Here is a 22332-nt window from a genome sequence, read left to right as displayed (position 1 = left end):
TGCAAAAGTGCAAGAGTTAACTTCTTCCTGAAAATTCATTCTAATAGCTTTGCAGTGTTTATCTTTAGGATGTGTCTGTGTAGACTGCATGGCATGTCAGAATAACTAATTTGGTGCCTGGAACTTAGATAGTGTCTTTTTATACTGTATTTACTTGAAAGCAGAAAACTCTGAATGCAAGATGAAACCACTACCCTAAAAAAAGAGCAGCCAATACATAAAAGCAAACGATCTTGAATTTGAGAGAGTCCCTTAAAAGAGAAGGTGATTCAGCCAGCATGAGGTTTCTTCTTCTGCCCAGCTTCCATCTTCCCTTCCAGATTTCTCTCCACCTTCAATCCCAACCCATTATTGCCACCATCTTCCTTCTCACCAATCATAATTTATAGCATAGCCGGCAGAAAAGCAACATTTGTCACCTTCTGCAGTTTTCAACCAGATAACTAGCTGAGTGTGCATCTTTTCAACTTGCTGCCATGCAGTAACCACCATGGGAGCCTTTGTGGAGTTCAGCACTCCTTGAGGTGCTACACTAGGGATTGCTATGTGACTATGAGGTAGAGTCATTTTTACTCTTTTCAAACCCTCTATATTTATCATATTTTTAAAAAAAATACAGCAATATATAATTATATTTTGACAATTACTAGAATTGTGCTATTTTTGCCAAAAAAATTCATTATACCTATTTTAACTTACCTGAAACCCGTTTTTTACTCTAGTTAGAAAAGCAGAAGGAATTATTGTATTTATACACTGTTTTTTCATCACCAGGTTTGCCAATGGATCTAAAGCAAACAATAATCTCAACAACAAGGTAATCAATTAATTTGGAATGTGAAAAACCATCTTATGGCATTTCCAGTGAAACAAAATGTATTTATAATGTAACAAAAGCTAGCCTGCTCACTAATTCTATAATATGGTCTATAGTGCATCCCATCTAAGCTGCTTTGTCATACTAGCACAAACATGAGAGTCCTTGGATTTGTGTAGATGTTATATGAAAAAATCCCATGCAGATTGGAGGACCTATAAAGCTTCAATGCTGGGCAATGAGAGAGCACATCCATTCATATACTCCTGCCCAGATGCTGAGGTCAGAGGGGAAAGTGAACTTGGCTGTCCTGCCCCCTTCGAAGGTGAGGGGGGTTGGGGCATCCCGGAGGGCCTTCTCAACAGTGGCCTTTGAACTGCGGAATGCCTTCCCTCCAGAGGCCCACCAGGCGCCTGCTTTGCTGGAGCTTCAGTGCCTGACAAAGACCAGCCTCTTCACCTGGGCATTCGGCTGATTCCTCCCACCGGGATGGGGCTGCTCTCCAGGTGTCCTGTACACTCCTCCCATCTTTGGAGGAAGTTGGGGTGGAAGTTTCAGAACTTGGAATGTGCTGTGGTTTTAGGATTGCTTTTACAGTGGTATTGAATGCGATTTCATCATGCATTTTATTGTAATCCACCCTGAGATTATTGTAAAGGGGAGGGAATAAATCAAAATAATAATAATAATTTCTTCATTCTTCAACACTGGGGAATGTTGCTGGAGGGGGCTTGAGGGCTTTTGGTATAGCCATGTATTGCTTTGCATCAGACAGTGGGCTCAAGAAGCCCCTACTGATAGTAGCCATACTGGCCTCTTCGTTTAATCAAGAAGCTATTGCTGAATGTTATACCCTTGACTAGTTACAGCTGCTTATGTTGTCTAAAGTGTAATTTTTGAGTAATGTTACTCTGCTCTTCCTCCAGTTTGAAATGTTATGTGTGGAAATCGTTAGCTGTTTGCAGTCCCACTATACTGGATCTTTTGACAGCCAGCTGTTGCAAGAGCTTTTTCCACTGCTGTGTATAATGTTCACAAATAAGAACAAGCAGATATGCAGTCAAGCTGCTCAGTTCTGGAATGCAACCTTTGGCAAAGCGACGATTCTGACGTATCCAGAAGAATTGAAGTAAGAGATCTTTGGATAATAGGTCTCTTTGTTAATATGGAAAGTGTGGGTTTAGTTAGACTACTGAAGGCCAGTCTTATACTTTTCTCCAGAACTTCACTTTTGGTTTAGTGGTATACACAGAGAACTTGCAGCAAAGTTTAACTATTGCATGACACTATTTAACTATTCCATGAGTGTTAAATATTAGGTTGCAAATCTTACAAGATACAAACCCACAATTTTTGCCCTTACAAAGCTTCTCCTCAAAACAGACTAAATGCTTTTGGTTCTTTGGATATCAGTTTGTGTTCTGTATTTCCAGAGCTGCACATTTCATGATTGTTTCCTTACAGGTCTGTTTTGTGCCAAGCCAAACAGAAAATTCTGCTGTTATTGCCTGGCTTTGAAAGCACTGAAATAATGGGAGAATCTAATGGGACGTATTCTGATTCTGTGAGTATCCTTTGTATTAAGTTCATCTGTTGTCCTTTAGCAGTGTCAGGCTGGAATATGTGGAACTTAACACATCTCTTGAGTCAAATAAACAGTCTGAGTGCACAATTACACAATTGTTGATTTTAGGTAGCCAGTTTTTCAGATTAATTGCAGCTCATGTATCTCTGAAGAAGCGGATACTAAGAGTTCAGGTATTTTATTGGTATTTAAATGTTCCTCCCTTCCCCCCCTTTTTGTAGCAATCAGAGAATTCTCAATGGGATACAAAAATAAGTGGAATAGAAGTAAAGTCTAGTGGGAAAAGAGGTTCATTACTAGCACACTCCAATGAACTGAAAGAAAAAAATACGAATTGCCATGTACCGCCTGCAAAGGTAAGACTTTCTATATATACTATATTATATATAATATTTACCTTAATACATACTATAACGCAGTGATGGCGAACCTTTTCAAGACCGAGTGCCCAAACTGCAACCCAAAACCCACTTATTTATTGCAAAGTGCCAACATGGCAATTTAACCGGAATACTGAAGTTTTAGTATAGAAAAAACGGTTGGCTCCAAGGCACACGTCACTCGGGAGTAAGCTTGGTGGTAGTCGGTGACTTTACTCAGAAGCAAGCCCCATTGCCAGCAACTGAGCTTACTCCCAGGTAAAGGATCATGCTTTCGTTCTTCCCATGAAAATCAGTAGGGTTTAACAGCACTTAACTGGGTTACCTACATTGCTTCCCCAAAACTAGGTCTTAGGTTTAATGCTAATAATCTCCCTGAAATAATTACACTGTTATCACATGACGAACTCTGTGCACTATATCATGTTGGTACTTACTTTTCTAAGAGTTTTTCTGTTCTGACCACTGTGGCTTTTCTCCTGATTTAAAGAGGCTTAGATTTCAAGGCGCCCCCTGTACAAAGGGGTCTCATTAAAGTTGTGGTTGTGTTCAAAGTTGACTGTTAAATCCTTTCTCATCCTCGCTTCACCATGAGCAGGTAGAAAGGGCTCTAGGTCAAGCACAGGAGTGGTCAGAATTTATTTCCATCTGCATCTCTTGTGGAGTACCACTGAAAACAAGCTCCTGCCTGGTACAGCAGGTGTCTAAATAAACCAAAAGGTACAATCTAGCAAATGATGCATCTGACGGAGCGTCCATTCCTGGGTTGTAATTTTATGTAAATATTACTCTAAAGAAGTCCAAGCAAATCTGCAACTGTGAACTTTTAAAATTAATTTCTCGACAATTAGAAACTGACTGCATAATGTTAAAGGCTTTTTCCTACTTGGTTGTCCAAGATATTAGGCCAGAGATTGTGGCAATTCCTCCAGCTTTCTTTTTTTCTTTTTCATGCAATAGACAAAACTGGAATTTTCGTTCCAGCCAAAAACAAATAGAAAAGGCATGATTTTGGAAGAGGAAAATACTGTTGACTTTGTGTTTATTCCACCGGAAACAAAAGAAAGAGTGTTGACGGAGCACCAAAAAGAAGTTCTTCAAACAAAAAGGTAACCTTACACAAGTGACTTTGATGATTCCAGTACATCTTTTGGTAGGTGTCAGAGTCCACTTTGTGTGTTTTGGTAATGGGCTTGCACATTTCAAGGGTCAGCCTTGTATTGAACAGACTTTGTGGACACACAATCATATTTATGGAGACAGTATAACCAAGAAGAGAGTCTAGTCTCCCAGCCGTTCTCAGCTGGGTTTTTCCTCCTCAGTCACAGAGCAAGCCTGTAATCATCTATATAAATAAAAAGCAAAGTATCCATTTGTTTCTTATTGTTGCTCTCCGAAACTACTGGACCAAATGCTGTGAAATTTTCAGACAACATTGCTCTCTCATCCGAGCATGTTTTCACCACCTCACATATCTCACCTGTGCCAGGTAAACCGTCCTTTCCCCCAAAAACAGCACCATCACCATCCTTTCCCCATAAAACAGCACCATCTGGTGGACGCATTCTGAGGTATGCGTTCTGAGGTAATATTTCATTCAGGGAGATGGCCAGGAGTCAGTGTACAGTCCAACACAGTGAACACTCTCACAACTGCCCTCTCGCCCTCAGTCCACCAAGCACTTGAACAGATGCTAACTCACAACAGAATACCTGTCTACAGGGACTCCTACTCCCTTCGGAAATTTGGCCAGCCAGATCTGCAAGGTTCCCTTCACAAGAAGCCCCGTTGGCGGACAGCCCAACTCATGCGGGGAGAAGGGAGCTGGGCAGGTAGTTCTAATCAGAGATCTCTGAAGTAACATTGGGTTTGCCCTGACCTTTGAGGAGTGGTTAGATAATGGCTGCTGCCACCAGGCTCTGCCATTGCGGACTCCAAGGTAAATTAGGACTGAACTGTCAGTGCCAGCCTGTGTTGGACCATCCCTGAATTCTACTAAACAAACTACAAAACATAATACAACATTGTGAATCCATTCTGCTGTTGAAAAGGGAAAGAAGGGTTCTATTTGACCAGCCCAAAAGGCTATGCTGGGGATCATTGGACCTGCATGGACATCTGTGTGGGTTGCGGACTGTGATGAGGAGGAAATTTGCCACAGCAACGCGTGGCCGGGTACCGCTAGTCTAGAATAAAAAATTGACATACTTTGTGCCCCTTCCTCTGTAGTGTGACGGAACTTGGTTGCCCAAAAGCCTTTACTGTTTCCCCTCCTTCAGTGGTCAAGAGTATCTTGGTGTGGGCTACTGCTCCTGTTTGCTTTGTAGTTCAAACTAGGCAGAATCTTAAGTGGGAAGAAGCCTCCTTCCATTTCAGACCTTGCCTAATCAGGACATTTCAGAGCTCTGCTTTGCCTTCCCTCACTGACTAGCAACATTTCTCTACCGCCCACTGCCCCCAATCACCTTGCTAAAACAATAGTATCTTAAAGTATTTTGTTTGAAATCTTACTGGATTGTTGTTCAGTCCCTCTCACTATTGTTTATTCTGCAGAGTTGATATTCCTGCCATGTACAATAATCTGGATGCATCCCAAGATACTGCCTTATTTTCCCAGTATTCACAAGACCAGGAAGTTTCTTTGTAAGTAATAGATGCCAGCAGAGCTTTAAAATGTAAACTTCTAAAAATTTAACTTTTGTCTGAAATGAATGTCTTTCTTTTTAGGGTCAAACCTATGAAGGAAGAAGATGGGGAAGAAGAAGAGGCCAAAGAAATATGCCAGGTATCTTCCTGTGTTCCTCTTACCTTGGGGATCGGTAGTAAAACTCAGGACTTGTGGGAAAGGGAGTGTGAAATCTTTTGTTAAAGTGAAACATGTATGTTCATGTTTATTAAATTTCTAGACTGCTTTCCCCTGATATACAGGCTCAGAGCTGTTTATAGCCTTTAGTACGGTAAAATAGTGATAAATAGTAGTAAATAGTGATGAATATAAACCCAGCGGATGGAGTTAATAATAACTTATTAACAAAACAAGAGAAAAACGAGGAAAGAAAGGAAAAAAGGAATAGGGAGAAGGGAGGCCAGCTGAGATGAGGAATCATCATAGTGGTCCTCAGCTATTGGCCTGACAGAACGACTCTGTTTTGCTAGCCCTGTGGAACTGCAATAGATTCTGCAGGGCCTTGGTCTCGTCAGATAGAATGTTGTACCAGGCTCAAGCCAGAACTGAAAAGGCTCTGGCTCAGGACAGCTGGATACTCTGTGGGCCAGGGATCCCCATTAAGTTGATGTTTGCAGAACATAGTGCTCTTTGTGGGGTGTATTGGGAGTGGTGATCACTGTCGTATGCTGACAGTGTGTTCCTCTGCTGTCTCCTATAAAGTATGCCTGTTAATACTGAAATACTGGTGAAGTTTATTGGATGCTCTGGCCGACTGTAGCTGAGTAAAGGGAAGATCCTAGTTGCATCTGTAGGGACTCTGGTAGGGTGAGCCAGTGCTAATGTTTTGTCAAATTGGTATTTGAAGGAATTGTTTATATTGAAACAAGCCCCTGGTTTCTGGAGCTAATTAGTAAAATGATTCTGTAGGCATACACAGCACACGGTTTCAAGCTGGAACATTTGTGTTACACTTTGGACTAGGATCTGAGAAACCCATATTTAAATCCACACTTTGCTGTGCCTTGCTGGGTGAACTTGAGCCAGTCATTAGCCTAACCTACCCCACAGGGTTGTGCTGCCCTGAGTTACTTGGACAAAGAGCAGAATAAGAATGCCCTAAATAATTTTTTTAATGCATGTTCCTAAAGTTGTTTGGTTTTGGTCAATGCTGGCAGGGGCTGATGGGATTTGTAGTCCATGAACATCTGGAGAGCCGCAGGTTGCAGCCTCCTGCTCTAGAGTCTGGTCTGCCTCTTTATGGGAGGCTAATACATCCTTGAACTTCCAGCAGAATAGTAGGATTTTAAATGTAATTATACTACAGCACCTATAATAAATTATTTTGAATGCAGGCTGAAAAAGAGATTAAGGAGCTTCTTGGCACTCCCTACAAAGGCACTGAAAACTGCAAGGCGAGCATCCTTCTGGAGAAAACAGAATCTGCAACTATCACACAGCTTCAAGCCCTTGCAGAGCAAAGTCAAGATCTAAACTGCGAGGATTCAGAATTGTGTACCTCTAAGACAGTTCCACAGGAGCCATCAGTATTAGACCAGTCGGTCAGTGACAGCGGCACAAGTGTGAGCAGCAGCTCGGCTTCTAGTGATGTTATTTCAGGAACCCCACAGCCTGTCAGCAGAAGGCAGTCTTTCATCACTTTAGAGAAGTTTGATAGTTCAGAGAACAGACCTTTCACCCCTTCAAAGTTCAATAATGAGTCCAGACCATCTGGAAGTACCCCTTTGATAGATAGTCAGGAAAGCACAATTGGCACGGATCCCCTTTCTTCTAAAGAAAAGACCAATAAGAGTGCTTCCAAGCTCCAAATGGAAGAAACTATTACTAGAGCTAAGAGGTCATGTTCAGAAAGTGTAGATGCTTTGGAGAGTTGCCCTAAAGCCAAAAAAACCAAGGAAGAATCCAAGACTCCTTCAAAATTGCAATCAGAGAGTACATTGGGGATAAAGAAGTCAAGTCTGCGGCCAAACAAAATAGAGCTTTCAGAAGACAAAAAAGCAAAGCTAATGGAATTGGAGCAACAGAAAAACATGCAAGTATCTTCTTCCAAAGATGAGGTAGAGGAATGTGACTTACTTGGGGAAACACCAGAGCAACAGTGTACGTTAGATGTTCAGTCTCAAGTTTCCGATTTGAAAATAATTAGAAATACCATCATGGAAAACAAACATGTTTTGGATAGTGTTACAGAGATGAAATCAGGACTGAATTTGGATTCAAAAGAGAATACTCCTCCAGAAATAACGGCACTGGGTGATGCAGTATCTGTCGGTCAAACTCAACAAATACCACCTAATCAAAAAATATTAAGACGTTCCTTAAGACGAAAGTCCGAAATTACCGAAGGATCTTCCGACAGTCAAGACAAAGAGAACAGCCAACAGAAGGAGGACAGGCACAGGGACGATGAAAAGCTTCTGCCAAAGAAATCTTCACAAACTAAAGAGGATTCCTCACACAAACAGAAATCTGCTCCTGAGAAGAACATAGATTTACAAGAAAATGTAATTAAAAAGGAAAGCGATTCACATGGAAGCAGTGCTACGGGAAGTATAGGCATAAAGGAATCTCATGCTTCAAAAAACCTTCTAGAGGAGGCTCACATAAGTACTAGAAAATCTGAAGGCAGTAACCCCCCTAAAATGGCTGATTTGCAAGATCCCTCTTCAGATGCCACCCTTGAGAAACAGAAAGGGCTTCCACGGTATCAAACGAGAAGAGCCTCCCAAGGTCTTCTTTCCAGCATAGAAAACTCTGAATCTGACAACTCTGAGACAAGAGAAGAAGGAACCAAGAAAAAAAGATCAGCGAAATGGAAAATCACAAGCAGTTCTCTTGAAAGGCAAGCAAAGGAAGAGCTGGAAAATCAAAGCCAGGAGCTTCATTCACAAGAAACTGCAAATGAAATCCAAGCCTCTTTAGTGACAAATAAAGACATCATAAACCATGAGAAGTGCATGGAAATATCCTTGTCATCTGATCATAACAAAGAGGGAGAAAGAACTGTCCCTACACTTAATGACCGTTTGGGAGTTAAAGAAGCGGTGGATGCTTCTGCTTGTAGAGACCATTCAATTGCAGAACAAACAGTTGCTAAAGTGTTAGCAAAGCCTATCTCCGGGCGAGCTTCAGAGACCAAACAGATAACTACAGCTCTTGACCAACCAGATTCTGTTCCACACGGCAGCACCAATGGTCCTACTGAGCTTTCAGGAGATGCTGCTGTTTCTGAGGGCTTTCCTCTACCCCAAAAACCTTCAGGAACACCCGAATGCCTGCACAAAAGAAGCAAGCGGATGAGAAGATCAAAGGGGTGTGATTGTTGTGGTGAAAAGCCATCTGCACAGTTGGAGAAGTTGACCGTAGAAGTGAAAAAACCAAGTACTCCAGAAACAAAGTCAAAACAACCTAAAAAGACACCCAGTAAAGCAGCAGTGGTTGCTTCATGCCTTTCTGTTGCGGAAGAAAAGCTCTGTGTGGAGCCTTGTGCAACAAGTACACCTCAGAGTTCCTCTGGGGATCCTGCTGACCTGGAGGATTTAAGTAGGAGCATAGAGAGTACAGGGGAATTGCTGGGAGATTGCACTCCAGAAGATGAATCAAAGGAATCATCAGGCACCAAAAATGAAAGTTTCAAATCTGCTGTGGAAACTATGGATTGTGTTGATGGGACTGAAGAAATTTCAGAACTGAATTCTGTAGAATGCACATCAGAGGGAACCAATAACCCGTGTCTGGGTTCAGAAAGTGAACTAGAACCTGTTGTTGCAAAAGAAAGAGCTATTCATCACAGCCAACTAGAAGGCAGAAGCAATATGGAGATGGATGTGATCCAGACTGAGAAAACAAAGTCCAGTGAACCTGTAGCCAACATTGTTCAGACTGGTATGGAGAAGACTTTGGAATGTTCTGTTGGCTCTCCCGTAGAAGCTCAAGATAGTGACATGAATGAGGAGGAAAGCATGGAAACTGTTGTATTAGCAGGGCCTGAAACTTCACCCTTGGTACAAGATGAAGAAAAAGAAAGTAATGACATAGAGTCTCCTCTTAAGATGAAGGAATGTGATGCTCTGGTTTTGGACAAGATTAGTGGAAGCCCTAACGGAGTGCAGGCACGTTGTATGTGGTCTCCATCAGCGTCCCCCTCTACCAGTATTTTAAAGAGAGGTGTAAAAAGACAGGAAGAGGAGGACTCTCCATCATCTGCAAACAAGGTATTCGCTTTTATAGTTTATCATAAAACATACATGGTTATTCGCATTTTAACTTACGTTTTATACTCCCAAGACTGCACCTTACCTAATCTGGCCTCCCTGTTGGCTTGCTGAAGATTCAAACATGATGTGCTCTGTCTTTGCTCACTTCCATGTGGGCATGACTACTGTTTTGGCACTGTAAATCCAAAGGAATTCTCAGCAACAGTGAAGCCTCCTCATGCCCATTCTTTCCCCTCACGCCGGCCACTTCACAACTGCGTACCTTCATAACCCCTGGCAGGGCTTCCTGCTGATCATTTTAAATTGGTAGTAGATGTATCCACTAAAAAGACGTATCCAACTAAAAAGACCTGTCAAACTGGTGGGTGGTGTGGTAAAAAATTCCCCATCCTTTCTATACTCCCCAACTCACTTTGATTATGATTGTCTAGGAACGATCACACCTGTGAGGATTGAAGAAATGCACAGCATGTGTGTCAAATGTCATCAAGTGCTTCCAGCTCATAGCAGTAGTATGGATCAGTGTCCTTTAACACGTCCTATTGCTAACAACATTGCTCAAAACACTGCCATAGAAGTTAAACCTCTGTATGGAAGCAACTTAGACATCTATGCCTTTTATAAAAAGCTATAGAGGTTAACTATTTGTTTAACATGTATTTTAATACGTCTACATAAAACATCCCTATCTTATCCCTTTAAGCGTTGACTTCTGTATCTTTATTTTAAGGGACTTAGTGTAGGCAAATTAATACTTCTAAATGTATGGAACTTGAGGCCTCATTACTATTACTGTGGCACTTCATCCATTTCTTCTCTGAACAGAGCCGACGAGTTTCCTTTGCCAATCCAATCTATCAAGAAGAATTGGCAGATGATATTGATAGGCGAAGTCCAGCAGTTAGAACTCATTCTTCAAACGGTTCTGTGTCCTCCCGAAGCATTAAACCCTCCTCTAATCATCAAGCCAAGGTAATACCAGTGACTCTCTTTGTTTAAAGAAATTTTCAGAAGCAGTATTTTCCCCACAATCCAGGAACTCTGTGTCTGATTAACTGGAAGGAGGGAACTTCTTCAGTCATGAATGAGAGCTATGGCTTGGAGTCTGAGCAGAAAGCATTTCTGTGGCCACCCCGTCTTCTTTCCCAAGAATCTGTTCCCTTCTAAAATGTCCTGCACTAAGTGTCTTCTGATGTTCCAGAGTTGTGTGATGCAGTCCAAGGAAGGATCAATCCACTGCCCAATTATGTGTGTGTGTACAAAAATGTTTAACTCTAGTACAGTAATCTTTGACTCCAAGAGTATAGGCAAATTAAAAGTTCATGGAGGTAATTTGACAAGGTTGAATGCAGTTTGTAAAAACATAATCTGCTTAACTCGTGTATAAACGCAACATTAACTGCATCTACCGGACACGAATCCAATTCTGTTTTGAACTGTTAGGCATTGGCCTATTTCTAGATTAGGAGCCCTCACTTTAATTGTAGGATTTCAACAATATTAATCACAGGGTTTTAGTTTATTCCTATGAACCTGAGAGTCCTTTTTTCCTCTTTTCTTATCCAGCCTATTACCACTCCAACCAAAGGATCCCTGTCCCCAGGATTTCGTAGCCATAAATATAAAAGCTCAAAGAAGTGTTTAGTAAGATTTGCTTCAGTTTTATGTATTCTCTTATTTTTGCCTGTATTCAGATCTTCAAACTTAGTAAAGTCTAAACATTTTCTCTGTTGTTCAAGATCAGTGAAATGGTCAAAGAAACTCTACCACCTCCTACGGAAAGCATATATCCAGCACTGCAGGGTTGTAAGGCACCTGTTGACACCATTTTGCCTCAGATTACATCAAATATTTGGTAAGTAGCATGCTCAGGGGAGCTATGACTGCAGTTGTATCTACTCACCCTGTCCACCTCTGTACTGTTCCTGGGGTTCCACTGATGCAAAGAAGCACAACATTGAGGTCACAGAAGGAAAGGAAGGAATTTGCCATCTTCTGGCATGATTCTGCTTTCATCACTTGGAATCCATGCTCAAGCCTCCCTCATCCCTGCAAAAAAAAAGGGGGAGGGGATAGATTCTGCTCCTAAATTGATAATTTTAGAAGTGAAATGGATTAGACGTAAGAGCTCAACAGTAATTGATTAGTCCTAAGAGCTCAGCAACTAACTGAAGATGGGGTGCTGTGTGGTTTCCGGGCTGTATGGCCGTGTTCTAGCAGCATTCTCTCCTGACTTTTCGCCTGCATCTGTGGCTGGCATCTTCAGAGGATCCGATAGTAGGAAAGGAAAGCAAGAGGAGTATATAAGCCTTCACCAATACAATAAACTGAAGATGCTTAGGCAGGCAGGGAGAAACGGTGTAGAGGTTTCTCTGTTTAGTTTCTCTGTTCTGCAGGCTGAGGGATTCCGACCAGTTAACTTCAGGTGAATAGAGAGCCTTTGCTTTTCCAGTGGGTTGAAAACTATTTGAAACAAAAAGAGGTTTCTTGGGATACAACTCAGCATTTCTGACTAGTGTTAGGCTACAGTCTTGCAACGATGAAGGCCCATCAGCTTCTATAAAATGCTACATAGTATGGAACATGATAATAATGGGAATTGGTGAATATCCATGTCGTCTGTAAATCTTAATTTCATGGAAAGTAGGGAAAACTTTTTTGGCATGGCAGAGTGCTTACTAGCTGTAAAGTCTGACGTGTAGAACAAGGACTCAGTTATATTCCTACGCAATAATTTTAAATGCATAAAGGAGAGAAAAGCCCATTTAACGAGTGCCCTTTTTTCCTTTTGAACTATTTCAGGGCAAGAGGTTTGGGGCAGCTCATTCGAGCCAAGAATATCCGGACGGTGGGTGACTTGAGTTCTTTGACAGCAGCTGAGATCAAAACACTTCCCATCCGTTCTCCCAAGGTCTTCAATGTTAGAAGAGCTCTTAAAGTATATCATGAACAACAGGTAAGCTTATTTGTACTGTTTTGGTCAGTGAAGAAGATTCTTGAAAATTTGTGATGAGGGTGAAGACACGACTGTTGGGGTTGAATTTTAATTTTGACTAAAGACTAGATGAAATTTGAAATTAAAATAATATTGCTATTAATGCATAACTACTCAAGGCTGAAGAGTATTTGTATCTATGCAGTGCCTGCCTTTTGCTATTTAATTTGAGCTTTTAAAAAGTATACTCTGGAATATTAAAGGTAGATTCCGAAGCAAAAATGACAACAAAATGGAATAACACTGTTTCTCTTTAAAATTAGCTGCCTAAATATCGTGGATCTGAGGAAGTAGCTGCCTTGGAGGACATAGAGAAGCCTGTAAATGACGCTGATGAAAAACCCCTTTCCACAGATGGAGAGAAAGTTGCAGGAGGTAAAAATTAAATGTTGTTATGGGGTGGCTATGCAAAGACTGTGATGCAAACTGTCTTTTGGAAACAAAGCAATATGTGTAGTCACCCGTAAAACACTCCATAAGGAGGTGTCCTTTGGTTGGAAATTTCAGTGTGTGCAGAAAGGTACTGCACATTTGACAGGAGTGAGTTTATGAGAGTGGTATCCTTGTCTGTTGGGTTTCTTTTTTTTTTTTTAAATTTTTTATTGTATCATTTGAATTTTACAATTTATGATAATAATTTCTTTCTTCATACATTTTCAAACAATACATTTTCCCCCTTTTCTCCCACCCCCCCATTGCTTCTTCTTAGTTTTTTCACACAAACAGCAGTAAGTTCATTCTTTGTAGCCTCTTCTCCCATTTTTCTTCGATGACTCGAACTTCTTTCATCCAGTCCACGTATATTATCCATATTTTCAAAATTTCATTCTGTTTGTCTTGCCACGTCTTATTTTTGGTTAGTATATCGAAAATATCCAATGTCACTTGTTCCCAAATATATTCTAACCATTTCTGAATTGTCCATTTTTTCTTTTCTTTCCAGCCCAAGGCTATTGTTGCATGGGCTGCTTTAATCATTATTTTGTATATATAACTATATTGTTTTTCCACCCTTCTGTCTTCCATTACTCCCATAAACATTAAGTCATTATTTAAATCAATCTTTATCTTCACCAGTTTCTCGATATATATTAATACAGTTGTCCAAAAATTTTTTACTTCTGAACATTCTATCCACATATGGCTATAATATGCCTCTTGGTCTCCACAGTGACCAGCATTTTGAACTAAGTCCTTTTATCATGTAGGCTAGTTGTTTTGGTGTTCTATACCATTTTAATATCACTTTTCTTTCTAACTCCATATATTTCTCAATCTTTATATTTTTCCAACTGTCTATTAATTTTTCAATATTTCCAGTATCTAGAGATCCTTCCTTCTCCCATTTTTGTTTCAGTGTTCTTATCATAAAATCCTTATCATCTACCATATGATTGTATATGTGCCCCAAAATTTTCCCTTTATATTTTCCATATAATTCCAAACATTTTAGACATTATACATTCTCCTTTTATCCGTGAAGCCTTAATCCTTCCCAAATGCCTCTCAAAACCAACCAGTTCTCATTCCCCCTAGCTCTATAAAATTTTGTAGTGTTATAATTTCTCCTCCTTCCCTGATTAAATTTGCCACAGTTTGAATTCCTTTTCTTTTCAATATTTTTATAACTTTTTTTCCTTCTTTGCCAACCACACTCCCCAAAGGTGCCACATCCAGGGTGCCAGGCATCCATTTACCTCTCCATTTTTCCCATATATCTAGTAAGACCTTTCTTGGTCCTATTGCTTTTTGATTTCCTTTCTTCAACTCTATATTGAAGATACCATGTACGGCAACTCCTTCATTTATTTCATTTTCAAACTTAATCCATTTTTCGACATTATCCTCGTTTATACTCATCAGACTCTTAATCTGGAACGCCTCATAGTATTCTTGCATTTTTGGGATCCCCCAACCTAGAGAATTTTTTGACATATATAATCTTATTCATGATTCTTGGTTTTTTATTATTAAACACCCAAGCTTTCAGCTTTCTATCCCATTCCTCAAATTGTTTCCTCTTAATTTCCAATGGAAGAGTTCGAAATAAATAGAACATTTTCGGCATTATACACATTTTTAATGCTTTGATTTTCCCTGTGATCGATAAGGTCTTCTTATCCCATTCTTTTATTTGTTTTAATATTTTTTTCCACCTTACTTCATAGTTATATTTAAACATCTTCTCCTTTCTCTGTGTTATTATGATACCCAAATATTTAATCTTCTTTTTGAGTAATCCTCTCTCTATTTGACTTTTTTCCACATTAACCCCCATTATTTCTGTTTTCTCCATGTTGACTTTTAATCCTGAGTATTTCTGAAAGTCTTCTAAAATTATTTTTAATTCTTTTATTGTATCAGCCAGATTCACCGTTATTACTAGTATATCATCTGCAAATAAGTTTAGCCTTATTTCTTCTTGGTTCACTTTATAACCTTTTATCCTTCCATTATTATTTATCCTTTCTGCCAAATATTCCATTGCCAATATAAATAGATGTGGTGATAATGGACAACCTTGCTTTACTCCTCTTTCAATATTTACAATTCCTGACCACCCGTCATTAATTCTTATTTTAGCCCTTCCTCCTTTATAAATCTCTTGAATAATATTGATAAATTGTTTTCCAAACTCAAAATTTTCTAGAGTTTGAAATAAATAATTATGACTAACTGTATCAAATGCTTTGTATACATCTAACTTTATCATTGCATATTTTTCATTTTTGCCATGTTCTATTACATTGAGTACATTCCTTAATGGGTGACTAATGTCTCTACCTCTTATAAAGCCTTATTGCTCTTGTCCAATTAACTTTGGAAGGATGTTTTTTAGTCTATTCGCAAATACTTTCGCAAAAATCTTATAATCTTGGTTTAATAAACTTATTGGCCTATATGACGTCTGTTGGGTTTCTGAGCCCAGTTCAAGGCTCTGGTTTTGACCTGTTAAACTCATTGTGGTCCGACCCTTGAGCATTTTCTCCTCTGTGGCCTACCCAGCAATAATGTGAGCGAGGCTGTCCTTGAGTTGCATCCTCTTGTAAGGTTATAATTGATTTAGCCCTTCTCTAGCAGAGCTCTGGGAAAGTCTTCTTCATTTGTTGTCATCCCAGGCCTCTTTTCAGATGCTTATTTCACCAGGTATCAGGAGACTTTATTTTATTCATGTTTGACTTGTTGATATGTGTATGTTTGGATGTTTTTATTATAATTTATAATACTGGACTGGATCTAGCTAACTATGAATAGAATAAGCTTTTGGGATGGATTTCTGGGGTCTGCAGCCCAAGCCACCTTTTTGTGTGACCTTTTCATGAACTGAGCAAAAGCTTTGTGCAAAAATCAGGGGAGTTCTGACTATTCCATGCCTTGCGACGCTTTATGTTCTATACCAGCTTTGTCCCCAGAGATGCCCTGACCCTCAGGGATAACTTGGGGACAGGATGCCTTGGAGGCTGAACACTCTCTGCTTTCATCAACACATACATAAGATCATTTTATCTAAAGTCAGGCCTGCTGCATGTGTTGATTGCAGCTGCTGTTCTGTGGCTGGCCCAAGTCAGTGTACCTCTTCCAGCCATGATGTTATAGCTATTATGCAACAAGCTAGCAGTTCCTACTGTATTGGGGTTGGTATGATGCACAAATGTTGTATACAAGATGACAGCAGTTATGCTGCAGGAACAGGAAGTGATTTTGTTTCTCATATAGATATAATTTTCTCTTTTTCCTAGACTTGGGGGAGTCTGCGACCTCCAGTGCAGATGAGCAGTCACCTACAGACGTTTTTTCCCAGATCAATATCCTTGCTACTCAGATGACTTCTGAAAATCTTTGCAGCTATTCAGGCAGTGAACTTTTTGAAATGCAGGATAAACTGCATAGCATGACAAACTGTATTATGAAAACTCTGCAGTCCCGTTGGAAATCACCACCCCACGAAAGCACTGTTTAATCATTTATACTTTAAAACTAATTCTTTGAAGAATGGACTGTTACAGGATCCTTTTATCGAAAATCCTGTGGGTTTGTTTAATTGAACTCTGCCTTATGGTTTATTTTAGTGAGCAGGAATTTTCGTAAATTAAGATGAAACATTAAGGTGTAAATAATTTTGTTTTTCTTTTGAAGTTCTGCACACTTACTGTTTAGAGGGTTTTTTTTGCTGCAGTGCAGATTCCAAAATAATTTTGTTAAGATGTACAATAGCAAAACTGTGAAACTTAACCTATGTAGTATTTTAACTTTATTTTTTCAAATGCATATTTTTGTTCCTGTATAAAAGATCACATTGTTCTTGAAGTTATAACTTAGACTTGCCAAAAGTAATAAAATCTCCCAAATGCTGCTACTTTGGCCAATACTGGCTTTTAAGGTGGCCTTTCAGGTTAAGATTTGCAGTGATAAATTTGGATGACTTCCAAATTCCTTTTTCATCAATAATTCTAAACAGTTCTATTTGTGCATGCATACCTTGTATACAATGGAAAAAGGATATTGTGATACAGTTGATGCAGTGTTCTCAAGATCCAAATACATGTCCTTGGAATTTGATATGCAAAAGAACTCTCCCTCAGCCCCTTCTCTTTTCTCCCTCTGACAACAAATAGCTTGGGCATAGATAACTTTGTACATTTTGTATAGATCTAACAATTGCAGATATTATAAATTATCTCTATGTGAAATGAACTGCCAGGTATCTTGGAAATGAGAACTCTTGTTTGCATACAGCACAGTGTTTTCCCAGAATGAACAAGGTAACAATAGAATCAGTTCAGTTGATAGGAATTTTATATATATAAATAAAACAATGAACAGCTGTTTAATTTGCAATCGTGTTTGAGTGGATTTTGTCTTTATTGTGCTGTGAGTTAATGAATCTATCGGGTCTGCAACCTGCGGCTCTCCAGATGTTCATGGACTACAAATCCCATCAGCCCTTGCAATTGGCCATGCTGGCAGGAGCTAATGGGAATTGTAGTCCATGAACATCTGGAGAGCCACAGGTTGCAGACCCCTGATTCATATGCAGAAGAACTGTAGGTCCTGTTATAACTTTATTTTACCCTTCTGCTATAGCATCTTTTAAGTATCCAAGAAGTTATGTAGTAATCCAAGAACTTATGCCTGTCAGGCAATGTAATCAGTCTCCCACACATAGGTACAGCTTATGTAGCCTTAACCTCAGGCTTCTCTTAAGCACTTGTTGCCTGGACAGGAAATGATGTTCTGGCATTAATTTAGTGTGCAGAAAATATGTTTTGGAATGAGCTAGGCCAGATAGTTAGCAACTGAAGTTAAAAGTTGGTGTGCCCAGGAGCAGGAAGCTTGCATATAAGTAGCATAGGATTCCTTTTTTCATAAAGTCTGCGTCAAATAACGCTCCATGTACCCACACATCAAGGAGATTTGCACTGCAGCTTCTCCTTACCGCATTGCATAGCAAACCAGTGAAGACAGAATACTCTCCAAAGGAATCTGTTGAATTCTAAGAAATTTGGTGGTACCCTAGAGAATAATATCTGCTCCAGCATGAATGTTGCAAATTCATATATCAGAATTATGTTCGATTCTCTCGTAGGGACTGACTTGTTTAATTTATTCTGCTGTCTGCATTGAATATTCTATCTAACTGACCACAGTTCAGGCCTAAGTCATTCCCCATTGCTCTAAAATTAAATAAGCAGGAGGCAGTGGGAGCAGTTAGAGAGTCTGTGCTGCTCCCAGCCCATTAGGCTCATGAGGCAGATTACAAGGCTAGGGAGGGAGGAAGGATAGCCGAAAGGTCTTCTACCAAGCAAAGGAAGGAGCAGAGGCAGCTCAAATGAAAGGCTGACCCTAGCTGGGAGTTTTGTATGTGTATTTTTTTTAAAAAAAGTCAACTGGCTTGCAAGCACAGGAAGGACTGTCACTGGCAAAACCAGAAGAGAAGACCAGCTGAAACCTGCAATGGTCCACCACAGATGCAGGAAAAAATGGCTCTTGAAGGAGTAGGTGATGCCTCCTAATTCAGATCAAGCCAATTCCATTTTCTAGAAAGTAAATCTGTTCCCTAATGATCTGCACCTCTGCTGGTTGAAAAAGTCTACCAGCAAAACAAAGATCTACCGGACCACTGGAGGTTAACAAGAAGGAAGAAATGCAAGTAATATCAACAAATGATCTAGTCATAAACTTATTTTACTGCCTACACAGTACTGAAAAAACAGTTCCGTTAATGTGCTGAAACTGATGTGGCATAAAAGTTGTGTGCCCAACTAACAACTGGCAGACCCAGCTGTGAACCCCTGTTCTGCTATGGAGCTCTTGAGCCCATCACTGTCTCTGAGCCTAATCTACTTCACAAGGGCACTGTGAGAATAAAATGGGACTGAGGAGAATTATGTGAGCCACTTTGGGGCCCCATTGGAGGAGAAGCTGTAGTGTCAGTATGATTCTTATCATTTTGAGCTTTGTGTTAGTACTTCATTTGATCAGAAGGAGGCGTCCAAGTGGTGTGTGAGAAGGTTCAGTTCTTGGCCCAGAACTTTTAAATATTTGTATAAACGATCTGGGTGAAAAGATTACTCATTGAATTTGCAGATTACACCAAATTTGGAGGAGTAGCAAACACAACTGAGATTTGAGAACAAAAGGTAGAAGATGATCCTGAGGGTCAGGGTTTTTAGGGAGTTGTTATTCTCACTTCTATAAGTGATGGATGTTTGTAAGACTTGTTTATTACTAATAGAGACGCTTCAAATAGCAACGATTCATGGCTCGTCATGTTTAAGCAGCCTTGCAGGGCTTCTGAATCCAGTCAATGAGTTCATTTCAGTTAAGTCCAGCAAGTTAAATATTCCTGTACTGTCTCACTGGAAAAATCAACTAAAGGTTGGAAGTAAAATTTTGTGAGTCTACTAAAAATTCCACGTTTTTAATGGGAATGCTTGAAATATTAAAATTGACAGCATGACTAGAAGCAAGGTGTGTGGTTGGGTGTAAGTGAGAGAAGCCTACCTTTGTTCTTAACATTTATCACCAGGTGAATTCATACTAAAACTGAACCCCATGGATCCGTTCTGCTGATGGATCCGTTCTGCTGATGGTGATAGTTTCTTCTGGTTCAAGGAGCACTATGCTGATGGAAGAGGCTCTTGGGATTGAGGAGAAGCCAACTGCACCAGAGGAAGGTTTCTTGCACCAAGAAGTGCTGCTGTTAGTGGAATGGATCTGCAGGATTCAGTCCCTGATAACATTCCCTGTAAGATGTGCATGTGAAGCCACTGCATTGGTGCCATGCAGATTAGGGGCCACCCAGCAGGGGAAGCTGTCCCAGGTGGCTCAGTACCACGCAGTGTTTTCGACGGCTGCACATCTCCAGAGAAAGCTTAGACTAGGGAGCACTGGACTTTATTATTATTGTGAGGCTTTGCTGTTTGCATCTTTTGTTCATTTGTCCTTCCGCCAACATAAATCAAACGCATAATCAGGTTGCTGAATGAAATTTATTTGTCACTAACTGAGAAGGAGTAACAGCACTGTGACTCAAGAACACTCAGATGAAAAATGCATGCATCAGCGTTCTGCAAACAAGAGGGGTGGCTTTTTCAGGTTCTTTCGTCTCAACTGCTGGTTTGAGGTGTTCGCTTTACATAGTTGCTTACTTGAAACAGAAATAAATACAATCAGCTATTTTTATAATACCACAGGAAAACACTACATCTCTTGATCAGAAAACCATTAAAGTCAACACAGATGTTTCATTACAAAAATGTGGAAATTCAGCTTGATTCTAAAGAAGGAGAGATAATTTCTGGGAACTGAGACTTAAACAAGAGCTCTTTTAGGTTTGAATATGCAAGTCCAGATATTCAAGGTTCTGTAGTGATGTTAGTAGACTGACACTTTCTAATGGTTATTCTGATTAGAATCTTAATTTAGATCTTCTGGAGATGTTTGCTGCAATCTTTCCCTGACGGGCAATGCCTAATGCAAATCCACGAAGGAAAACAATAAGGCACTCAGATGAGTGCTGGAAGTGCCTTTTTATCGTCCACGTAGATATGCTTTATGGAAAGCCCCCTCTTCTTGGCTTACACTGCTTCGACATAGTTGGCTGGAAGCATGCCTGTTTTTCCAGTTCTTTGCACAGTCCCATACATCCACCCTTCATCAATGGCTTGGACGTTCACGATTGCATCACCATCTTTGAAGGATACTTCATCTGCATCTGCTGCCATGTAATCATACATGGCGCGGTATGTCTTCTGTTTGAAAAGAAAAGAAAAATGTTGTTACATCATGGAGGGATCATTTTCAGTATGAGAATGGGAAACTCAGCTCTCATGTATTTGGATCTCTCCCCAAGGGAGTATGAAACCCCTTATTTACACTATATGCCTAGTTTATAGTCTAATCATGACAACCCAATAGGTTAAGTCTATGTTGTCTTGTTTCATCTGCTGTGTGAGTTTCATTGTGTGAGCTTTTTCTAAAGCATTCAACTAAACCACAACTAAAATGTATGTGGGAATGAGGGATTTTGATACCATCCATGTACAAGGGAGCCGAATAGGCCTTGCCCCAAATAGATATGGGCCATCACACTAAGATTCTCATATGACGCAGCAGTTACATACACATTGTGATATACAAGGGTTTTCATACCAAACAGGAAGTGCTATTAGCTATGGGTGGTACTATTAGCTTTGATTATACTGATGAGTTCTTAAATGAGGAGGGAAGATGATGCTGGAATTATTATTATTATTATTATTATTATTATTATTATTATTATTATTATTATTATTTATTTAATTTGTATACCGCCCGATCCCCAAAGGAATCAGATTGAACACTATCCCCTCCACATGTGTTCACCTTGCAAATGCTGACCATGTGTTCAAATGTGTGGTTCTGTCTGTTACCCACCCATTCCCAATACAAAAGGTCTTGCAAACGCACACCTTCTTCACAAAAGTGGCCAGTGTAGTTTCTAACCTCTGGATAGGGCCTGGAGATCTCTCATCATTACAGCTGATTTCCACAGAGATCAGTTCTCCTGAAGGAAGTAGTACCTCCCTCATCCCTACTGAACTCCTTCTCCTTCCCAGGCTCTGCCCCCAGATCTCCAGGAATGGGTTGCTCACTGGTAGAACACCTGCCTTCGATTTAAAAAGTCCCACATTCAGGTGCCTCCATCCAAGGATGTGGGGGTCTGTCAGGTCCGGGGTCCGACAGGCTCTGATTGTCAGGAGAACTTTTCTGCCTGCAGTTTTGAAGAACAGCTGGCAAATCAGAGGGGACTATACTGAGCTAGATAGACCTGTGGTCTACTGAGGTATAAAACAGCTTCCTACATTCACAAAAAAACTTGTTTCTGTACAGTTTACTTGTGTGGGATCAGGACAATGGAAATCCGGTTTGCTTACCCCTGCAGTAGATGGCTGAGATGGGATGGAAGATACTGTTGTCTGCTGTGTGGCAACAGAAGATGACCGTTGTTGTGGCAACTCTACAGTTTTAGCTTGTTTGTAACCCACTAGAAAAGGAAATAAGGTACAAATGGTCAATTAACTGGAACATCTGTTCGTCCTTAAAAATTCAGTGTGATTTAAAAAGATGTTTAAGAGCATTTGTGGGGCTTAGTTCTATTTCATGACAT

The 22332-nt window shown here is 40.1% G+C and overlaps 2 protein-coding genes across 52 annotated transcripts in view; one reads left to right on the top strand and one right to left on the bottom strand.

Annotated features, from left to right (window-relative positions):
* RIF1 (replication timing regulatory factor 1) overlaps positions 1-17519 on the top strand; it is a 43362-nt gene extending 25843 nt beyond the window's left edge. The window contains exons 22-35 of one of the 2 annotated variants that reach the window (XM_048484369.1): positions 775-817; positions 1744-1946; positions 2282-2381; positions 2624-2758; positions 3743-3891; positions 5336-5425; positions 5510-5567; positions 6803-9682; positions 10511-10657; positions 11252-11329; positions 11425-11540; positions 12488-12641; positions 12944-13055; positions 16421-17519. In XM_048484369.1, coding sequence (XP_048340326.1) covers positions 775-817; positions 1744-1946; positions 2282-2381; positions 2624-2758; positions 3743-3891; positions 5336-5425; positions 5510-5567; positions 6803-9682; positions 10511-10657; positions 11252-11329; positions 11425-11540; positions 12488-12641; positions 12944-13055; positions 16421-16641 — 4486 coding nt within the window. In that variant the 3' untranslated portion in view covers positions 16642-17519. The remainder of the gene's footprint in view (positions 1-774; positions 818-1743; positions 1947-2281; positions 2382-2623; positions 2759-3742; positions 3892-5335; positions 5426-5509; positions 5568-6802; positions 9683-10510; positions 10658-11251; positions 11330-11424; positions 11541-12487; positions 12642-12943; positions 13056-16420) is intronic. The other variant, XM_048484370.1, reaches the window with a different exon arrangement.
* A 2635-nt stretch (positions 17520-20154) lies between these two features.
* The window catches only part of NEB (nebulin), a 207610-nt gene continuing 205432 nt past the window's right edge, over positions 20155-22332 (bottom strand). For all 50 annotated transcript variants that reach the window (XM_048486789.1, XM_048486795.1, XM_048486812.1 and 47 more), the window contains 2 exons: positions 22100-22209; positions 20155-20935 (listed from right to left, as the gene is read on the bottom strand). In XM_048486789.1, the coding sequence (XP_048342746.1) occupies positions 20762-20935; positions 22100-22209 (284 nt within the window). In that variant the 3' untranslated portion in view covers positions 20155-20761. The remainder of the gene's footprint in view (positions 20936-22099; positions 22210-22332) is intronic.

The sequence above is a fragment of the Sphaerodactylus townsendi genome, linkage group LG02 (assembly GCF_021028975.2).
Source record: "Sphaerodactylus townsendi isolate TG3544 linkage group LG02, MPM_Stown_v2.3, whole genome shotgun sequence".
Taxonomy (NCBI): Eukaryota; Metazoa; Chordata; class Lepidosauria; order Squamata; family Sphaerodactylidae; genus Sphaerodactylus; species Sphaerodactylus townsendi.
This window is presented reverse-complemented; position numbering and strand designations above follow the sequence as displayed.